We start from the raw sequence: 22458 nt of genomic DNA, 5'->3' as shown, positions 1-22458 counted from the left end.
GACTTATGCTCACAGAAACCGGGACCTAGGGCCTTTGTTGTCTGGTGTGTCAGCGCCATTTTGGGAGCCGCCCCTCTGGTCACTTCCTGCACCCTTCAGTAGTTGAAAGAGAGAACAGAAAGAAGACTGAGTACTAGGTAGGCAGCAGGACCCCAAGGCTTAGTCCTAGCCCAATCCTGTCAGCCTGCCTCATGAGCAGGGCCGACCCTTAACCCCTGGCTCCGGTTCCTCCTTTGTGAAGTCAGGGGAACAGTTGAAATGGTGGTTTCCACGTGTGTCTCTCAGCCATGACCAGGATTGTCTTCAGAGAGCTGATACTAGAACTCTGGAATTCCACTCTCAGTTCAGCTAGATAGCTCTTGGCTGAGCTTTTACATAAGAGTTTACACTTGCAGCTTTCAAACTCTTATTTAAAAGCAGGAACACAATCCTTCAAATCTAATTAAGAGCAGAGCAGTTTGTTGAAAGGAAGGGGCTTCCCTGTTACCCTCAAGACAGTGAAGGAATGCCAGAGAGCCTGGTTTGAAAAATACTGGACCCTTTGAGGTCTAAATTTTAGTTTGTGCCTACCTGTAGACATGATACAGTAAATTGTTACCTTAGGTCAGTTTTTGTCTCCATCTCTCTGTAGACCCTAAGAGATATAAGGGCTAAGTCAGGCAGTGCTTTTGATGTACTTGGATTATGTGAGAGTCTAAGTGTTTGTGCCACTTGGGAGGATGTACCCAGATATATGTGCAGTCTTATTTTCCCCTAATTAATGATGCCCTAGTCTTCTCTCCTGGCCATTTGGGACATTACAGGAGAACACAGAAGGAAAAAACAGAAATGGCCATATGCAACTTCACAGGCCCTTTAGACACAAAAGGATTACAAATAGATTCAAGAGAAGTAGTTAGTATGTCTTTGAATACATGTCATGTGTGAAGAACTCTTTAAATTACAGAATGGTCCACTCCTTAATTTCTCAAGTGTTTATTAAAGGGCCTGTCTCAGGTACATGGCTACATGCTGTGGATGTAACAGTGAATCGAATGCCCTTTGAAGTTAATAGACTGAAACCTTAAACTTAGTAAGAGAGTCTTTTTTTTTTTTTTTTTTTTTTTTTTGAGTTGGAGTCTCACTCGGTCCCCTAGACTGGAGTACAGTGGCTGCTCCCGGCCACTGCAGCCTCACCTGCTGGGCTCCGGTGATCCTTCCGCTTCAGCCTTCCGAGTAGCCGGAATTACAGGCATACGCCACCACGTTCCACGCCCAGCTGATTTTTTGATTTATTGTAGAGATGAGGTCTCGCTACCCAGGTGGGTCTCGAACCCGCGGGCTCAGGCAATCCACTCACCTCAGCCTCCCAGAGGTGCGGGATTATAGGCTGAGCCACCGAGCCTGGCTAAGAGTCATTTTAAGTAGCCACTTTCCATGTGTTCTGAATTGGGAAGCAAGCCAAAGAAATGCAAGCTGGAAAAACATTACAAAAAAGTACACAGTTATTTCTATGATATAAGTTATATAGCTTCATTTTAGTTTGTAACGGAACATATTTCTGGTTTCATACAGCACTGGAGTAATATAACAGCTTTAGTAAATGTCCATTGAGTATCCTTCAACATGTTACAATAGATCCGGGTTAGTGAATGAGACTCTAAGAGAGTTTACAGCTTGAGTGCAGGCAAGCCGACAGTCAGCTTTGATAAAAGGTGGCATGTACATGCTCTCAAGGAAGGTTTCACGGAACTTGGAGCTGAAAAGGAGAGGAGATAGCATTCCTGTTGAAAGATCAGGGAAGATTTCATAGAGAAGCTGCCATTTGTGGTGGACTTTGAAGGATGGATAAGTGTCCAGAGACACAGAGGGAGAGGCAGAGTGTCCCTGGGAAAGCACAGGTATATAGAGGACCCTGTGCGTTGTCCAGTTCATGTTGTGCATGGGAGCCCGAGGGTAGATTGAAACTTGAGGTGCCGTGAACCCAACCTAAATTTCTGAAAAGTGAAGAATTTTATTATTTCTATAAAACATTCACATTTCCAAAGCAAAATAAGATTTTAGTATATATTTCTTAGTTTAAAAATAGCCGCCACTGCTTCCTAATTCTGAAAGGACTTGGCCCACATGTAGCAAATGCAAGAGATCAGTGGAGGGCTTTAGCTTCTGTTCTCAGAACGCTGTTCTCTCTTTTTTCTCTTTGCTTCTCCTTCCAGACGCCTAGACGTCTGTCTCATTCTTCTTTTCTCACACTTCTCTTCCTTTTGCCTCAAGTGTCTTCCTTATACTAGCATATAGATGTGTCTAGTGTTTTGAGAGTTAAGACTTATTACCTCAATTTTCAAAAATGTTTTAAGTGATTGAACATTTTATAGTTTTCTCTTTTTGGAATTTCCTATATTATACTACTTTTTAGTTATGTGGAGTTATTTGTGCATTTCTCTTTTTCTTTTGGTGTTTTTGTTTTTTGTTGTTTGTTTGTTTGTTTGTTTGTTTGGTTGGAGTCTCACTCTGTCACCCAGACTGGAGTGCAGTGGCCGCTCCCGGCCACCACAGCCTCGACCTGCTGGGCTCCGGTGATCCTTTTCGCCTCAGCCTTCCGAGTAGCCGGAATTACAGGCATGCGCTACCATGCCCGGCTGATTTTTTGATTTATTGTAGAGATGAGGTCTCGTCTGCCCAGGCGGGTCTCGAACCTGCGGGCTCAGGCAGTCCACTCACCTCAGCCTCCCAAAGGCACGAGATTACAGGCTGAGCCACCGAACCCAGCACATGTCTCTTTTTCAATGGATTAACACAACAAATGGTTAACTTAAGGAATTTACGACCCAAACAGGAAGAAGTTTGGAAACTATTTGGTGGCTAGAACTGTGTGTGTTTGCTCTGAATAAGATAAGAGTACAGGTATTTGAAAGGGTGGTTGTTAGCCCGGGTAACACCACTTTAACGACCCCCGCCATTTTGCTAGCTGCCCTGGGATGGAAAATTATCAACTAGCCTAGGCTGCAACGCATCCTGTCTGGCACCTAGCCTAACAGCAAGGCTGCCTTCCTACTCACTTAACCACAAGCCTTAGTTACCCCCCCCAGCAATGCTAACCACAAAAATCCCCCTAAGCCCTGTAACTGCCCTAACCTGTAAGCATTAGTGGGCTTCACTTTCCTGGAATCCCCTCCATAGGTTCTTCACCTTTGAATAAACCCATGTTGCTGTTGAGCCGCCTGTCTCTCGACTCTCTTTTCCTGTCTGCTCATTTTCTTGACCTAACATTCGGTGCCAAAACCCGGGAATGGGGTTTAAGGTCCCACCATGGCCCAACTCCTAAATTGTCCCCATACCTAGCCCCATTCTCCTCCATCCACTCTCCCTCATTCTCTCTCCTCTCCTACCCTTTTCCAACTTCCCCTCCCTCAACTCGGGCGGCTCTAGCAGGACGTTCTTCATTGCTGGACAGTTCATGCAACACCGGTCACTAATCAGTGGGTGAGTTTTTTTCCTTCCCCCATCTCAGATTCCTCTCTTTTGCTCTTTTCTGTCCAGGACAGAGAGCCTGTCGAAAATCCCGGCTCCAGGTGAGAGTAATTTGGTGACCCTGATTGTGGTTGTCACTTTGGAGGACACTCTTAAAGCGGGCACCACCTGTCAATAATTGTACTCATTGCTTTGGGGTGAAACCCTTAAAGCGGACACTGCCTGTCTTTTGGGAACAAAGTCCATGAGGACGCCCCATTCTTTCACTGTTTCCCTATTTCCCGAGGATCAATTTGCTCAGCCCACCAAATGTCTCCAGTGTGGGTCAAGCCTCCTCTAAACCTCCCCAAGACACACCTCTCGGATATCCCCTTCACGACCTCAAAAATCTAGGTCCTACTCTAAGACCAAAGCGTCTCATTTTCTTCTGTTATACAGCCTGACCCTAGTATCAGTTGACCCGAAAATGGAACCTTTAACTTCCAAATTCTCCGTATCCTTAACAATTTGACTTCTAAATTCTCTGTAACCTCAACAGTTCACTCTAATGCAATGGAAAAAAGACCGAGGTCCCCTATGCTCAAGCTTTCCTCCATCTCCAATCCAAGTCCTCCCCCTGCCAAACCTGTAATCCTTTCAAGTTCTCCTTATTCACAGCCTCCTCCTCCTTTTCTCTCTCTCCTTCACACTCACTCTTGTACCCAACGTCCTTGTACCCCAGTCATCTCCAAAATTCCTCTCCCGTCCTCCTTCTCAGAGAGGTCACTGGAGTGGAATTCATGTTCCTTTTTTCCTGGGCAGCCTCAAATTAAAAAATGCCTAGGCTCTTCACCTCTAACCCTATTTACCATAAGAAATTCCTCCACATCACACAGTCCCGTGACCTTACCTAGCATACTTGAATGTTATTCTTTCCCCCTCCCTTTCCCCAGAGGAGAGGCAACGCATCTGGGCAGCAACCCAATCCCCTGCTGACACCCTCCATAAGCAGGGCAATCCCATGCTGACACCCTCCATAAGCAGGACCCGGCCCATAATCCCAAAAGCAACACAGCAGTGCCCTATGCAAAGCCCTCTTGGGATTATCAGAGTAACTCCCCAAATAAACAGAAAAGAAGCCACATAATTACTTGCTTATTAGCTAAAAGAGACAAGGTGGCTCTAAAACTAGTTTGTTTTTTTTTTTTGAGTTGGAATCTCACTCTGTTGCCCAGACTGGAGTGCAGTGGCACACTCCTGGCCACCGCAACCTCGACCTGCTGAGCTCCGGCGATCCTTTCACCTCAACCTTCCAAGTAACTGGAACTACAGGTGTGCGCGACCACACCCAGATAATTTTTGATTTATTGTAGAGATGAGGTCTCACCGAGTTGCTCAGGCGGGTCTCGAACCCACGGGCTCAGGCAATTCACTCACCTCAGCCTCCCAAAGTGCAGGATTACAGACTGAGCCATCGAGCCCGGGCTAAAACTAGTAAATTGTGAAAAAAAATCAAAGAAATTACTCAAGGTTCTGACAAAATCCCTGCCCTTTTCTTCTCCTGCCTCTCAGAGGCCATGCTATATACTACTTTTACACCAAATTCTGATGAAGATGACATTTACTTATACCTTTATTTTCTCTTTCAATCCGCTCCAGACATATAAAAAACTTCAAAAATTAGAGAATGGTCCCCCAACTTCACGTCAGAATCTTATCAAAACTGCCTTTAGGCCAGGGTAAGTGTCTCAGCCTGTAATCCCAGCACTTTGGGAGACTGAGGCAAATGGATTGCCTGAGTCCGTGGGTTCAAGACCAGCCCAGACAACTTGGTGAGACCTAGTCTCTACAATAAATTTTTTAAAAATTAACCGGGCTTGGTAGCAGGCTCCTGCAGTTCTGGCTACTTGAAAGGCTGAGGCAGAAGGATCACCAGAACCAGCAGATCGATACTGGGGTGCCTGTGAGTGTACCTCTATACTCCAGCCTGTGTGACAGAGTGAGACACTGACTTAAAACAAAAAAACAAAAAACAGAAACAAAGAAAACCTGCCTTTAAGATGTTTAAGAATAGGCCGGGCACAGTGGCTCATGTCTACAATCCCAACACTCTGAGAGGCAGAGGTGAGAGGACTGCTTGAGCCTATAGGTTTGAGACCAGCCTGGGCAACTTGGTGAGACTTCATCTCTACATAAATCAAAAAAACTAGTCGGATGTGGGTGCGAGTTTGTAATTCCAGCTACTTGGAAGGCTGAGGGGGAAGGATCGCCTGAACCCAGCAGGTCAAGACTACAGTGGCCATCAGCATGCCACTGCACTCCAGCCTGGGCGACAGAGTGAGACTCCAACTCAAAAAAAAAAGATCTTTAACGATAGAAATGAGGAGCAAAAGGCTCAAAAACTAAAATAAAATCAAGCCAGATGCCAACTACTGGCAGCAGCCCTTCAGCAGGGCTCCGATGACTCCAAAAAACCTTCCAAACCCCAACAAGCTCCTGTCCACCTCCAGGACAGTGGTACAGTGTAGTCAGGACACTGGGCAAGGGTGTGTCCAAATCTTAGACCACACCCAACCCATGTTCTATTTTTGGAAAAAAGACACCGGAAGTCAGATTGTGACCAGCGAGACTCTCTCTCCCGTTTGGTCACTTCTGCACTTTCAGGTTTCCTCATCCCCTGCTGGGACTGGCTGAACTCCTCGACTTGGCTACTGAAGACTGACGGGGTCCAGGGTGTGCCACTCCCACTGCCCTCACCATCAGAGCCATCGCAGAACCTAGGGTGATGCTGTCAATATCTGTTAAGCCTGTCTCTCTCTTATTGAACACAGAGGCTTCGTCCTCAGTCTTGCCCGAATACACAGGATCCCTCCTTAACTCCCCTATCACTATTGTCAAAGTAGATAGAATATCTTTCACTTCTAAAATGACCAAGCCACTAGTCTGCTTTCTATGCAACACAACCTTCACTCACTCCTTTTTAGTTATTCCACAGTGCCCCACACCTATACGAGGTAGGAATATCCTCACAAAATTTCAAACTTCCATACAGTTCACCCCTCACAACCCCCCCTTACAATTCTTTCCCCTTCATTTTACTTTGCCACCCAGATGCCTCTCCCCCCTTCCTCCTTGTCCTCCCTTTCCTCCTTCCTTCCCTCTGTAAATCCTATAGTTGGGGACATTTCCACACTTAGTGTTATACACCATCATACTCCCATCATGATCAATTTACAAAATCCTTCATCCTGCCTCAACCAACCCCAATACCCTCTAAGCCCATCTGACTTAAAAGGACTCAAACCCATCATCTCCATATTACTCCAAGCAAATATCTTAAAACTAACCAACTCTTCTCACAACACCCCCACGCTAGCTATTAAAAAACCAAATAATTCATACCACCTTGTCCAGCACCTGCATATTGTTAATCAGGCTGTCACTCGCATTCATCCTATCGTCCCAAACCCCTACACTCTGCTCTCTCACATCCCACCTAACACCACCCACTTCACCGACTTAAAAGACGCCTTCTTCACCATTCCCCTTAACACAGCCTGCCAAAATCTCTTCGCCTTCACCTAAATAAACCCCAGCTCACAAAACTCAACCAGTTAACCTGGATGGTCCTGTCACAAGGCTTCAGGGACAATCCTTACCTCTTTGGACAAGCCCTTTCTCAAGACCTATCTAATTTAAACTTAACCCTCAGTACCCTTCTACAATGTTAATGATCTTCTCCTGTACAGTCCCTCATATAATCTTTACATTCAACATACCTCTCAATTACTCAACTTTCTGGAAAAACATGAACATCAAGTCTCTCCCACTAAAACTATAATTACCAAAACAAAAGTAACCTATCTCAAACTCTCTATAACTCCTACAACCCAAACCATTCTCACACACAAAAAAACACCTCATTCAAAACATGCCTGTACCTACCACCAAAAGGGGATCACCTTTCTTTCTTAGACCTTGCAAAATATTTTCAATTATAAATACCTAATTTTGGTCTGTTAGCCAAATTTCTTTATACAGCGTCACAAGGCCCTATCCCCAAACCTTTAAATCCTCCAACCCAATTAATTCTCTGTTTTACAAACTAAAAGAGGTCCTCCTAAAGTCCCCAGCCCTAAAACTGCCAAACCCTACCAAACCTTTCACCTTGTATGTCCACACAAAACACAACATCGCCCTGGGGCTTTTATGACAGTCCTATGACAATACTCCTCAGGCCATATGTGTCAAAACAACTCGACTCTGTCGTGCTTGACTCTGTCATCCAAGGCTGGCCGTCATGCCTCCAAGTTCTGGGTGCTGCCACTAGACTCACAGTCAAAACACTAAAACTAACACTGCCAACACATAACTGTCTCCTCTTTCACGCCCACGGCAACCAAAGTTGCGGGCCTTTTATGATACATACACATTTCACAGTTTAAAAGGGCTCCCAGTCCTACACTTCACACGCCTCTATCCACATGAAAACCTCCTTAAATATACTTCATTTCCCACAGGATCTACCCCTCTTCAATTACCAAAAGTTCTTAAACTTCCAAAATCTCCTAAATCATACACCAAAAGGAGCCCTTAGTAACTCTGTACATATGGATGTTCTTTTAATAATATTACCAATAGTCGCTGCTATAATATTCATCTTAGCCTATATTATGAGATATTTTTGTCAAATACCTCCACACTATAACACCCTGTGAACTTTCCTACTTCCCTAAGCTGATAAACCTCACCTTCAACAATTTCTTCTATATCCTTCACTCTAATCTTGCCTTTTACCGCCTTAATAATCCCCTTACCTCGCTACATCAACTACTTTCAGCAATTACTAATCTTTAGTTACAAGGAGACCTATATAATTTCTCCCCCAACCTTATCACTTGGTACTCCTTCCTAATGTGCATTTTAGTTGACAACCTCCTTACCACACCATGAAGCTCAACCCTCTCCTACATTGGCCTCTTATTCTAACCTTAGCCTCCTTATACATCTCATTCCTACTTAACATTGTCCTCTAGCAACTAAACTCCTTTCATCAATCCCACACACCAATTCTTACACAATACACAGCTTCCATTGCACTCTAACAACGAAATTTGTCTGTCAACCCAAACCCAGAGGTTTACAGTCATCCTGGCCAACCCAGACACTTAAGCCCAAATTAGCATAAATTTATATCTCATATTTAAAGCAAATCCTCTTTAAAATCTTTTAGTGACCTTAATTGCCTAATAACCCATTCCAAAACCTCCAAAGTCCCAATCAGGTACACTCCTTTATTTTAAAACAACACATTTAAAAGCTGCGACTTTTCCTAACCCATTTTCTACCAAAAAATCCTAAACCTCCAATCTGGAAACCCGTTACCTCTCAAACTTTGCTAACCACCCCAACACCTCTTTGTCTCCTGTGCTCATTCCCTAACCCCTCTCATGAGTCCTTTTTAAAAACTCTTCCCCCTAACCTTTACCAACTCACTCTCCAACCTTCATAAGACCACCCATCCCAACACCTCAAAGCCTAAACATACCCTCTACAATTCTCTTGTCCTCCATCCATTGCCATAAAAAAATTATCAAGCCGTTCCTATGCCGTCTTTCTGTCAATGCTGCCTATCAAATATATTTGCACAGAAAATGCATGGAAAAAACCAACAAACACACTGGCCTACACACTTCTAAACCTCTCACAATTCAATACTTCCCAATCAGTAATTACCAATAACTCCAATCTCTTATCTTTATATAACCAATCTGAGTTCACAGTCTCTCCTACTAACATACGCTTTCAGGCCCTCACTGGAGCTACACTTATAGGTAAATATTCCATGTAAAAATAAAGAAATAAAAGACAAAGGCACATGGTTAACCTCCATTACCTATAGGTCCATTACCCGGGAATTTTCTTCCTATATGGCACTTCCTCCTGTCCCTGTCTACCTGCCAATTGGTCAGGCATTTGTACTTTAATACACCAATCTTCAGACATGAGTATTCTACCTAATAATCAGACTATTCAAATTCCTCTATCAGCTTCAATCTCTTTGTCTGCAATTAAATCGAAAGGGCAATTCGATTCCTGCTCTTACTAGCAGGATTAAGCATTTACAGTTAAATCCATTAGCAGGGATAGTGTTCCAAAATAGGAGAGCACTTAACCTCCTAGCAGCTAAAAAAGGGGTATCTATATAACTCTCTCTCCAAAAAAGAATGTTGCTTTTTGTTAGTAAACCAGGCATAGTTCAGGATGAAGCCCATAAACGTCAAAACCGGGCAACAAAACTCACACGGCAGGCTACCAGCTCAAGGTAGACCGGGTCATCCCTCTCTGCCTGGATGCTCTAAATAACCCCTACTCAAACTTCTACTCCTCATCCTTCTCTTACTCATTATTAAACCTTGCCTTATTAACTTTATCTCCCATTTTGTCTCCTAACAATTAAATGCCTTGATTCAAGCTAGCAGAAAAAAACATGTCAACAACATCCTCCTGCTTCACCAGTCCAGATTTCATACCCTTCAACACCAGCAAGTATGCAATCTCAACCCCAAGAAGGGCACGTCACAACTTTAACCCCAAATTCAGTGCCCCACCTCAGCAGGAAGTAACCAGATGACCTATGACATCCCTCCCCCATGGCTATGTGCCCTCCTCTCCTATCTATCTATCTCCTATCTATCTCCTATCTATCTATCTATCTATCTATCTATCTATCTATCTATCTATCTATCTATCTACCTATCTATCTATACAAAAAGACAGGAATGTTAACCCAGGTAACACTACCTTTGAGACTTCTGCCATTTTCTAGCTGCCCCGGGATGGAAAATTCTCAACGAGGCTAGGCTGCAACGCATCCTTTCTAGCACCTAGCCTAACCGCAGGGCTCCATCCTTACTTACTTGACCAAATTTTTAGTTACCTCCTAGCAACGCCAACTGCAAACCCCCGCCCCCAAGCCCTATAACTAACCTGTAAGCAGTAGTGAGCTTCAGTTTTCTAAAGTCCTCTCCGCAGGAATAAACCTGTGTTACTGTTGAGCCGCCCAACTCCTGTCTCTCCTTTCCTATCTGCTCTTTTTCTTGACCTAACAGTGGGGTTATTCTGGGTAGCTCTAGAATCAGGGATAGTAACTGTTTATGAGGAGGCAGACTTTGATTTGAAATAAGAAAGATTGATCTTACAAAACAGATTCTGTCCCAGCAACAAAAGAGACTGCCTCAGAGGGTCGTGAAATACCTACTTGTTGGCTACCTTCCACCTGGTGTCTAACAGGGGAGTCCAGCACTGAATGAGAGATGGGCCAGGTGACCACTGAGATGGCCCTGTATTCCTTTAGGGATTGAATTTAAATGAGTAAAAACAAACACTTAACTGCTGCCTTTTTACGTTTTGTCTTAAGTTCAGAGTTCTAACTTGTATTTTTTTTTTAATTAGGAAAAGATGGCATCTCTTTCCTCCTGAAGATACTCCTCTCCTTTATCCAACTAGAATCCCTTATGAAGAATCTAGTGTGTTCAGCAAAATCAACGTTGTCAATCCTGATTTAAAGCGTTTTCCCCAGTTCCAGAAAGCTCAAAGACATATAGTTACGCTGAGCCCAGGACAGGTAATGGGGCTTTAAAACATTAATGACCTTCCAGGGGACACCATAGCTGTAACTCTCTCAAGTCCTTATGCTGTGTGCTTCACCCTCCTACAAATGAGAATGATGTCCTTCCCGGCTATAGGCTTCGGACACATAGGGCTCTGCTTCACAGGGCCTGGAAAGGAGATGGGCAGAGGGAACACAGCTCCTCCTATGGGTGAAGAGAAGAATGGACTTTGGAAGAGGCTAAGAGCCTACAAAACCCTTGTCACTAAGGTCAAGAGAACATGTTCAAGATATGGGCACTTGAGCACCTCTGAAACATTTATTTACAGTTACTATCTGCTTAACTATTCTAGAACTAAACCCAGACACATAAAGACATGTTGGAATGCATCCAGGGAGTGTAGACAGAAGATAGACAGAAGGAACTGAGAATGGTTGTCTTTTAAGCAGGACTGGAGGTTGCTTTCATAAACGCTGTCTCTGAAACATTTTCAAAGATATTGTACTTAGTGCTGCTGCCCAGTGGGGAGCATGTCCTTTACAATATTAGCACTTTCTGTCTGATACTCTCTTAACAATTTGAAAGATTTTCTTAGTTTCCTAAGGAGACTCTATTCCCTCAATTATCCCTCCCCCCTGCCTGTCTTCCGTTGCGCCCTTCTCACTGGCTCTTTTCCTGCTACTTTCACATTCTATGCTACCAACTCAGACAGTTTCACTTGACAGAGTTGCCTCGGCCCGTTAGCAGGCATTTCACTTTCACCTCTCCCTCCAGCCCCGACAATCACTCTGTTTTCTGTCTCGATAGATTTACCTATTCTGGACGTTTCACGTAAGTGCAACGTTACAACACAGGCCTTTTGTGCCTGACCTCTTCAGATGGGCCATCCACGTTGAGGATGTCATTAGCACTTCGTTTCTTTTTTATGACTGAGTAATATCTCATTGTGTGGCTATACTAGGTTTTGTTTATCCATCCATCAGTCGATGGCCACTTGGTCGTTTCTGCCTTTTGGCTATTATGAATAATGCTGCTTTGAACATTTGTGTACAGGTTTTGTATGAACATACACTTTCCGTTGTCTCAGGTGTATGCCTTGGAGTGGAATGGCTGGGTCATATGGTAACTCTGTTTTTGTTTTTGATACAGGGTTTTGCTTTGTCACCATGGTTGGAGCATAATCATGGCTCACTGCAGCCTTGAACTCCTAGGTTTCAGTGATCCTGCTGCCTCAGCCTTCTAGTAGCTAGGACTAGGGTGTGTACCACCACACCCACCCAGCTAATTTTTCTGTTTTTTGTGGGGATGGAGTCTTGCTTTATTGCCCAGACTGGTCTCAAATTTTTGGGTTCAAGCAATCCTCCTACTTCAGCCTCCCAAAGTGCTAGAAATATAGCACAAGCCATCATGTCCAGCAATGTTTAACTTTTTAAGGAACTTCCAAACTGTTTTCCACAGCAGCTGCATCACTTTACATTCTCACCAGCATTGTGTGAGAGTCCCAGTTTCTTCACATCCTCCCCAGCGCTTCTTTGTTTCCTTTTTCATCATTATTCTCACAGCCATTCTAGTGGGCAAGAAGTGGTTGCCAATTCATTTTCTCTTCTGTCTTTAATAGCCAAGTTTTAATGAGTAGTTTTGTCTGTTATATCAGTTTTCCTTCCATCCTGTCTTCCTTAATCCACCATAACTTAGCTCTGCCTTACTACTTTACTGAAACTGTACTCTATGATAGGACATTCATGACCTTCTAATGACTAAATCCGGTGCCCCCTTTTAGTTCCCAGTTTTCCTAAAAGGAACTATCTTCCTATCTCCCAGTCCTGCCTTGTTAGAGCAAGTGCCATTCATTTTCTAAACCCAAAGCTCAGAAGCGTCAGATCACCTCCATTTGCTCTCCTCTCCACGGGAAATCTCGTACTGAATCTGGATAGATGCCCTCCTTGATCTACCCATTGCTTTTGTTTAGTCTACCTTCCAGTTTAGATCTTAGCATTTAATAAGTGGGCCACTGCAAGAATCATCTGTCCTTCCCAGACTCTCTCCTAATATCACTTTTTAACCCTCTCCCACTCAGAGTTTCTCAGCAATTCGTAATGCCTACAGGATAAAATCCAAAATCTTACTCTGAATTCGGCATCCTCTGCTGACCATAACGTAATTCTCCCATCATATCTACTGTTCCTGCCTCTGCAGTAGTAACGCTGATTCCTTACCATCCCTCAGCAGTCCCATCTACTTTGCCACTTCTTCTTCCTAGCATTTCCACATTCTTTTCCCTGTTTAAATACTCTCCTAGCCCTGGGTCAAATCACACCTCCTCTATCCAGGCCACCCCTCACCTCCCCAGTCCTTGCCTGCTTCTCCCACCTCTAAATTTCTCAAGCATTGAACATCCTCTCATTTACCACCTCCATAGTGCTGCCTTTCTATGCGTGATCTTCTCATTTCTAGATTTTGAACCATGAGAGGACAGAAACTATGTCCTATATTTTTTACCTATGCCCTTTCTCAGAAGGAATAGAACTATTTTGTGATGGAAAGGATAAAAAGTTAGAATCTCAGGTCATGTACTAAGATTTAGATACAGACAAGAAGACCTGGGATTAAGGAGAGTAGAGGAACTGACAGTATCCTTTGTAGAACATGCGAACTTATCAATAAAAAAAGGAATAAAAGGAAAAAAGTATTGTGGGTTTTGCTGTTGTTGTTTCCTTATTTCCTTTTCCTTCAGCAGTATTATTGTGAATTCATTTGTATTCCTTTTTTCCCTAGCAGCCTGAGTTAAGGTCTGATTTTGACGTAAATATGAAATGTCCTATTTTTGTGCTAACCTTTTTTTTTTTTTTTAGGTTCTGTTTGTTCCCAGACACTGGTGGCATTATGTAGAATCCATTGATCCTGTCACTGTCAGTATAAACTCATGGATTGAGCTGGTACTTTTTTATTTTTGTTTTTAAATAAGTGTAATTCCTGTTTTTGAAATATATGCAAAGCCTGTCTATGCAACTTGGTGATTAATTTTCTTTAACTAACTACTATTACTTTGTTGGAATATGCTATAATTTATGTACTCTTTCCTCTGTTGATGGGTGTTAGACTGAAACAGGAATTTTAGTGATATGCCACTCTTTTTCTTTTAAGGACACACAATGGGCCCTGATGTTGACATCCAAAGGCCTCTCCCTTCACCAGTGTTGTTAGGAAAATTGTATTGGGCCTGGCTGGAGTGCCATGTCTCACATTGCCAGTCCTTTCCCACACCATCTGGGCTAGAAATAGCTGCTTCTAGGCTCAGGGTCATTACTAATTACAGAATTGTCTTGGCTTCTACATTTTCTCAAAGCAGAGTATTTTAGTGCTAAGTTTTTATCATTTCATTTCTGCCAGATGCCTTCCCCCCAAAAGTATGCTATGCTTAATCCTGGTTGCCTGGTCTATTTGACAGTTACAATAGCTGCTCATTATGCGCAAGTCTGTCTTTGCAACCCAAGGCCTTAAATGCATCTGAGCTTTCTTTTTTTTTTTTGAGTTGGAGTCTCACTCTGTCACCCAGACTGGAGTGCAGTGGCCGCTCCTGGCCACTGCAGCCTTGACCCGCTGGGCTCCGGCGATCCTTCCGCCTCAGCCTTCCAAAGAGCTGGAACTACAGGCATGCGCTACCACACCCGGCTAATTTTTGATCTTTAACTAGAGGCCCTGACTGCGTCACTGCTGTCTCTGACCCAAAGCCTGTATTGCATCTCTCTGCTCTTTGGCAGCCACATTCTCCCCTCAGTCCGGTTTTTCCTATTCTGTGGTAATGGGAAGAGTTTTGGATCTATGGAGCATTGAGGATATTGTAACAAGAAGCTATATTATGTAGGCTTAGAGAATAGAAGAGGTGTAGCCCTATGGGGCTTAGGTGAGAAGTATGGTGGGAGATCAGTAGCCTTACGGAAATTCTGCCAGTAGCGTGGTTGGGTTGGAGCAGATGTTAAGGTAGAGTCCATGGAGTCCACTTCCATTCCCAATGCCAAAGTCATACCTGCTATAGTCCTGATAGGTGCTTTAAAGCTCATTTGTTGTAAAACAGTGGAGCTACCATCTTTTAAAAATATTTGAAGAGGTGGCCGTGAGCATGCCACTGCACTCCAGTCTGGGTGACACAGTGAGACTCTGACTCCTAAGAAAAATTACAAATTTAATAAATTTTTGTAGATCAATTTACTACATGTCAGCTGTTCTAGGTTCTTGTGATAAAGCAGTGAACAAAACAAAAGGACAAGTCCATGTCCTCATGGAACTTCCATTCATCTCATTGGTAATGATTTGTCTGACATATGTCATCCCCTCTAGACAGTAACCCATAGGGTTCTCTTGCTCACCCCTGGATTCCCACTGCCTGGGACTTAGTAGATGTGCCGTATCTGTGACTGACTGATTAACCAACCCTGAGCAACAAGGCAAAGATTTGTAGTAACTCTACCCAAGGGAGAGAAAAGGGAAAAGCTGCCCAGAAGAAATCTGATGAGCTCTTAAATTGTTTTTTGCCCTGAATCACAGTAGTACTTAGTATGTATTGTCATAGCATAAATGTTAAATAATCAGTTCCCCCATCAATCTAAAATGGTTTTTTGTTTTGTTTTGTTTTTTGAGTTGGGGTCTCTGTCACACAGACTGGAGTGCAGTGGCACCATCACAGCTCACTACAGCCTCAAACTCCTGGACTTAGATGACCTCAGCCTCTTGAGTAGTTGAAACTACAGGCATAAAAATATTTTTCTTTGAAGATACCCTCCATGTGTTTTCATAATCTTTTTTCTTCCAAGCTTAAAACATCTACTTTCTTTAATGATGGGTTTTTATATGATGTCCCTCTCCTCCCCCCAAGACTTTTTACCATTCTGGTGATAGACTTTAGAATCTGGCAGCTTTAAGTTACAGGTTACATTTGGTAGCTACCTAACATGAATGATTGCTTAATCTCTACAAACCTCAGTTTCCTTCCTGTAAAATGAGGATTATAATTGAACCCACCTCAGTAGGGTTGTGAGGCTTAAATTGGACACAATACATTGTAAAAGTATCTAAATATTGCCTGGCATATGGAAAAGCGTTTAAAAAGTAGAAATTGCTATAAGGAAAAGGAGAGTTATTTTGTCAAGAATAGTCCTTTTAATATATAGCATCTAAAAGTGAATAGCAAGCCGGGCTTGGTGGCTCAGCCTGTAATCCCGCGCCTTTGGGAGGCTGAGGTAAGTGGATTGCCTGAGCCCGTGGGTTCAAGACCCCCCTGGGAAACTTGGCGAGACCTCATCTCTACAATAAATCAAAAAATCAGCTGGGCGTGGTAACACGCGCCTGTAATTCCGGCTACTTGGAAGGCTGAGGCGGAAGGATCACCAGAGCCCAGCAGGTCGAGGCTGCGGTGGCCGGGAGTGGCCACTGCACTCCAGTCTGGGCGACAGAGTGAGACTCCAACTCAAAGAAAGCAAACAAACAAAAATAAATAAATAAAAGTGAATAGCAGTGGGCTATTGAGAATGTAAGATTTCTATCACAAATGACTTAGATCCTAAATTTTTTCAGTTCTGTTTATAATATTGCATTAGCTTTGTAGTATCTTATCTCACTTTAGTTTCTTATTCAGGTCTAAAATATCCATGCTTTTTTCACGTGATCTGCTATTATGTCAGGTTGTCCTCTAACTGATTTTAAGTCTAAATACAGTAATTCACAGTCATTCTTATGAACTTTCACCATGTTGGTTTGGTTGAGCATTTCAGCTTACCAAGATGATTTTGAATTTGGGTCTATCTATCCTTTTAGTGAAACTCCATCTAGCTGACCCATGCCCTTTTGAGAAGTTCCCATTTATTAGTCATTGAGTGTGTCCTTGCTTTCTGGCACAAGAAGATAGCCCAGAAAAACCTTGTACCTTTCCTGCTCCAGACTTGGAAGTCAGTCTTTTCTCCAGGTAGGGGAAAAATAGGTCCTTTTAGGGGGGAATGGTATTTAGAAACTGAGATCTGGACTCTAAGGCTGTTCATTACTACTGGGTTGTCACTATTACTGGGAATGTGTGATCGATGAAATGATAGAGACTGACATATATATCTATATAGAGATATATATGTATAATTCAGGTTTTTACTATATATATATATATATATATATATATATATATATATATATATAATTTTTTTAAGTTCATGGTAAACAGGTAACATGCCAATGTAACAAGGCTTGGGGGAGGCATATCTCTCTCACATATGCATGTGAACACTCAGTTATCACACTTTTAAACTCCAAAAGGAGCTAATTCATGTTTAATGTTAAGAAGTTTTCTCTGATTTTTTTCTGTATTTTTATCTCTTACACTGAAAATCTGGGTTCTTAATAACAGTAACAGCCGGGCTCAGTGGCTCAGCCTGTAATCCCGCGCTTTGGGAGGCAGAGGTGAGTGAATTGCCTGAGCCCGCGGGTTCGAGACCCGCCTGGGCAACTTGGCGAGACCTCATCTCTACAATAAATCAAAAAAATTAGCTGGGTATGATAGCGTGCACCTGTAGTTCCAGCTACTTGGAAGGCTGAGGCAGAAAGATCGCCGGAGCCCAGCAGATTGAGGCTGCAATGGCCAGGAGTGGCCACTGCACTCCAGTCTGGGTGACTAAGTGAGACTCCAACTCAAAAAAATAAAAAATAAAAATAACAGTAACATGTTTACTTATTTGCTTTATCCAGCCATATATTTTTTTAAGATATCAGATTTACAGTTCCAAAATTCCAATACTGGTATTACCACTAAATACAATACTTGCAAGTTAGAGTTAAGATTTATTTGCAATTCTTTTTATTATTAGACTATATCTCACTAAGGGGGCAAAAAGTGCTTTGTTCAGAAGTTATTGTGAAGGAATTCTCTTCACTGGTGGTTATGTTACTAATTTCATATTAAGTTCATTTGTTTTGGTTTGTTTTCAATTTTAGGATTTATTTTTACTTTGTAAATGTTTGATCTAATTTAATATTTTGAATATGAAAAATATTTAACGTCAAAACTATATTAAAAAGGTATACTCAGGGAAGTCTCCCTTTATCCCTGTTCCATCCGCTCCATCTTTCCCATACACTATAGGGATCATTTTTATTCACTTCTGGTTATCATTCCAGTGTGTCTTTTTTGTAAACATATATATATAAGTAATTAAGTAAATTAATCTATATAAATAGGTATATGGATAAGTCACTGTGGTATAATATTCTCTTGTGTTAAGGCACCACATACTTTATACTATTTTAGTATATTTATAATAAACTATTCATTATTAATAGTTTATTATAATTAGAATTGCTCTTATATTAGTAAAATTTAATTTGGTAATTATAGGTTAAAATATATTAATACTTTATTACATTTATAATAATATATTCATTGTTCTGCTGACGGATGATTGGGCTGTTTCCAGTTTTTTGTTTTTATGAACAGAATATTCTTATATTTGTTTCCTTGCACACATGTGCAAGGGTTTTTTTCTAGGGACTATGGACAGATCCAGGAGTGTTATTGCTGGTCTACAGGATAAAAAATAGTCAGGATTACAGGATAATGCCACCCATGTTTTCCAAATTTCCCTATCACTTTGCACTCACATTAGTGTATAAGACTTCTCTCAATGTACATTTTTCCACTACTGGAATTATCAGACCCTTTTTTGCCTGTTTCATGGTTTTCTTAATTTGCACTTCCCTGGAGGATAACCATATTTTCATATGTGTGTTAGTCATGATTGCTCTTTTTTGAAATGCTTGTCTTTGTGTCTTTTGAACATTTGCTCTTTTGTCTTATTGATGTGTGCAGGTTCTTTATATGTTCTAGATATAACTCTTTTATCAGTTATATGTGTTACAGACATCTAGTTTCTTTTTTTTCTTTATATTTCTTGATGAACAGAAGCTAATTTCAGTGCAATTTATCACTAGTGATATAGTTTATACTTATTCTGTCTCAAGAAAGCCATGTGTAGATGGTTAGCCACCTCGTTCTTGCAGTCAAGCATGTTTATTATAATTTTTCTCCTACCTCTCAAATAATTTGCATATCAAATAGGGATTATACATATGTGTAATAATACTTTTTTTTTTTCTTGAGTTGGAGTCTCACTCTGTTGCCCAGGCTGGAGTGCAGTGGCCGCTCCCGGCCACCACAGCCTCGACCTGCGGGGCTCTGCCCATCCTTCTACCTCAGCCTTCCAAGTAGCCGAAACTACAGGTGCATGCTACCACACCCTGCTAATTTATTTTATTTTTTTTTATTGTAGAGACAGGGTCTCGCCAAGTTGCCCGGGCTGGTCTCAAACCCATGGGCTCAGGCAATCCACTCACCTCAGCCTCCCAAAGTGCTAGGATTAAAGGGTGAGCCACCGAACCTGGCCAGTAATACTTTTTTAACTTTAAACATGTCAAAAAGTGGAAATGATTGGAGAAAATATCATAAGACAGTTCATATTTAAGGCCTTTTTCCTACAGGCAGAATACATACTTAAATTTGGTGAAATATTCTACAACTCTTCTAGATGACTGATGAGAGTGAATACATAAAAATTGTGATTCTACCAATAGCATATTCATTCCTTCTGTAACAAAGCTTACGCTCATGAGAACAGGACACACAATTAACAGTGATTGTATTGCCGGGCTCAGGGGCTCAGCCTGTAATCCCAGCGCTTTGGGAGGCTGAGGTGAGTGGATTGCCTGAGCCCGCAGGTTCGAGACCCGCCTGGGAAACTTGGCGAGACCTCATCTCTACAATAATCAAAAAATCAGCCGGGCGTGGTAGCACGTGCCTGTAATTCCGGCTACTCAGAAGGCTGAGGCGGAAGGATTGCCAGAGCCCAGCAGGTTGAGGCTGCAGTGGCTGGGAGCGGCCACTGCACTCCAGTCTGGGTTAAAGAGTGAGACTCCAACTCAAAAAAAAAGAGATCTTATTCTCACTTTTAAGCTATGAGATGGAGACCAATGATAATATATGTTTTTCAATCTTGGTTTAGGAAGAGGATCACCTAGCCCGGGTGGAAGAGGCAGTCACCCGCACGCTTGTGTGCGCCCTGAAGACTGCAGAAGATCCACACAATACCCGAGCGTGGTTAAACCCCACTGAGGTAGGCCACTTCTGACTTTCATCATGGCAGTCAGTCTCCTGTGGCAACTCAACCCTGGCTAGGACATTTGTTTTCCAATTTAGCTAAATGTATGTAACAATTCTAAATAGTTTTCTTTTTCCTTAGGTTGAAGAAATATCCCATGAAGTCAATTGTCACTACTTAAATGGAGCTGTTTCTGCCTTTTTTAATCATTATAGAACATCAAATGCAACAGAAATCCAAGCACTGAAAAGAAATGGACAGCATATGGAAAAGGAAGAACTAAATGTGTGCAACCACACGGAGGCAGGCCAGACACATAGCCAGACCTTCGCCACGGGAACGGTGAAACAGGAGGCAGCAAGTCCCTTTGGCCCTGATCTGGTCCCTGTAACACAGAAGTCTGAAGAGCCACCTTCAGAAAGAGGAGGCCTGTCTGAAAGTGATGGACAACACTTTGGAAAATTACATTGTGCCAAGAGGCAAAAAATGATGAGTAACAGTGAGAATGCAATTGTGGAACAAGTTGCTTCTAGTAGCTTTACAGCCCCTTCTCAGACATTCATTTCTACAGATGACTTGCTGGACTGCTTGGTGAATCCACAAGTAACCAGGATGGTGGCACAGCTTTTGATACAGGGAAGACATTTGTGATGCTAATAGAAGATGATTTTCTAAATAATATTTTTAAAATATATTTTTAAATAATATGATATTAAAGTAACAGATGGAACTGTAAATGGTCGTTTTGCACACGTTTGTAAATGTACTTATTCTTACATCATTAAATTTCAGTCTGTTGCCACCTTTCTTGCACATTCCTCTTGGCCAGATTGGCTGCCTTTTATTTGTAAGTCTTTTTTCCTCAGTGTGTTTGCCGTTCCTCCTCCATCCCATCCTTTCAGCCTATCTCAAATGTAAGTCCCAAGTATTTCCAGCAGGAAGTAATCTCTCCATAGTCTCAACTAGGGGGCAGACTGCTGCTTATTTTTGTAAGTAAAGTTTTTATTTACACAGCCACACCATCCATTTTATTTACATATTATCAATGGCGACTTGAGGATTACAGTGGCAGAGTTGAGTAGTGACTGAGACTATATGGCCCAGAAAGTCAAAAATATTCAATATCTGTCCATTTACAGAAAAACTTTGCCAACCCCTGGTCTAATGGATCCATTGGGTGGGTTCTAGTCTCATACTTAAGTGGTCTGATGGGTAACACCGGCAGAAATCTCTCTGGGTAACACCTGTCATCCAGAGCAGGACACCAATCAGCAGAAAAGCACTGGGAGTCTAGGATGAGACCTCCTTAGGGTAGGAACTGGGAAATCTGTGAGCACCAGTCCTGGAAATAAATAGGAACTAAAAGCTTATTCAGTGAAATTGATCCCATTCTCATTACATTTGCAGGATCTTGGGATAATTTATTACGATTACTGCCTAAGAAAGAATTTAGAAATTAGAAAAGCATATCGATCTCTGAGTAACCATGCATGAAGCAAATATACTACAGAAAAGGTATGCAAAGTCACCTTTGAGATGAATTGCTTTACTAGCTCTATTCTGTTCTCAGCCTAAGGGTATCGGTAAATCCAAAACAAGTGTGTGCCTTACAGGAGGAAGGGAGACAATGTTATGTGAGCATGTGCAGGGAAAGAAGGGTCTGGAAGAGCCCTTCTGTGGGACGTATCACCGCCTGACCACCGTATACAACCCATGTGTTTCACTGTTTATCTTTTCCAATAAGAACGTAACTCCGCAAGGGTGGGGACTTCATTTTTATTACTGTGATTCGCAGAGTCTCAATCAGTTCCCAGCACATAGTAGGTGCTCATTAGATATTGACTGAGCGAATAATAAAAATGAGACCTTGTTGGCAATACTTTATCAAACATTAGGACAGAGAATGTTGTGGCCAAGGGTAAGAGATATGTTATTCTTAGGTGTATATTACTATTGCAGAAGTAGACATCTTTACTTCAGATATTTTATTTGTTATGCTTTCTACTCCTTTGACCACTTTTTCAGACTGCAGGTTGTGACCTATTAGTGAATCATAAAATCAATTTAGTGGGTGAGACCAATATATATATATATATTTTTTGAGTTGGAGTCTCACTCCACCCAGGCTGGAGTGCACGTTCATGGCCACCCCAGCATTGACCTGCTAGGCTCCAGCGATGCTTCCACTCAGCCTTCAAGTAGCTGGAACTACAGGTGTGCGCTACCATGCCCAGCTAATTTTTAATTTATTGTAGAGACAAGGTCTTGCCAAGTTGCCCGGGCTGGTC

General features: G+C 42.3%; 1 protein-coding gene across 1 annotated transcript in view; it reads left to right on the top strand.

Moving 5' to 3' along the window:
* The window catches only part of HSPBAP1 (HSPB1 associated protein 1), a 61727-nt gene extending 40761 nt beyond the window's left edge, over positions 1-20966 (top strand). Inside the window, exons 5-8 of the mRNA XM_008052801.2 lie at positions 10885-11056; positions 13895-13978; positions 20075-20185; positions 20312-20966. Coding sequence (XP_008050992.1) covers positions 10885-11056; positions 13895-13978; positions 20075-20185; positions 20312-20821 — 877 coding nt within the window. The 3' untranslated portion in view covers positions 20822-20966. The remainder of the gene's footprint in view (positions 1-10884; positions 11057-13894; positions 13979-20074; positions 20186-20311) is intronic.
* Positions 20967-22458: the final 1492 nt, after the last annotated feature.

Source organism: Carlito syrichta, unplaced genomic scaffold (assembly GCF_000164805.1).
Source record: "Carlito syrichta isolate Samal-C Ts95f unplaced genomic scaffold, Tarsius_syrichta-2.0.1 Scaffold287526, whole genome shotgun sequence".
In the NCBI taxonomy this organism is placed as follows: Eukaryota; Metazoa; Chordata; class Mammalia; order Primates; family Tarsiidae; genus Carlito; species Carlito syrichta.
Note: the sequence above shows the minus strand (reverse complement) of the source record. Positions and strands in the feature narration are given on the sequence as shown.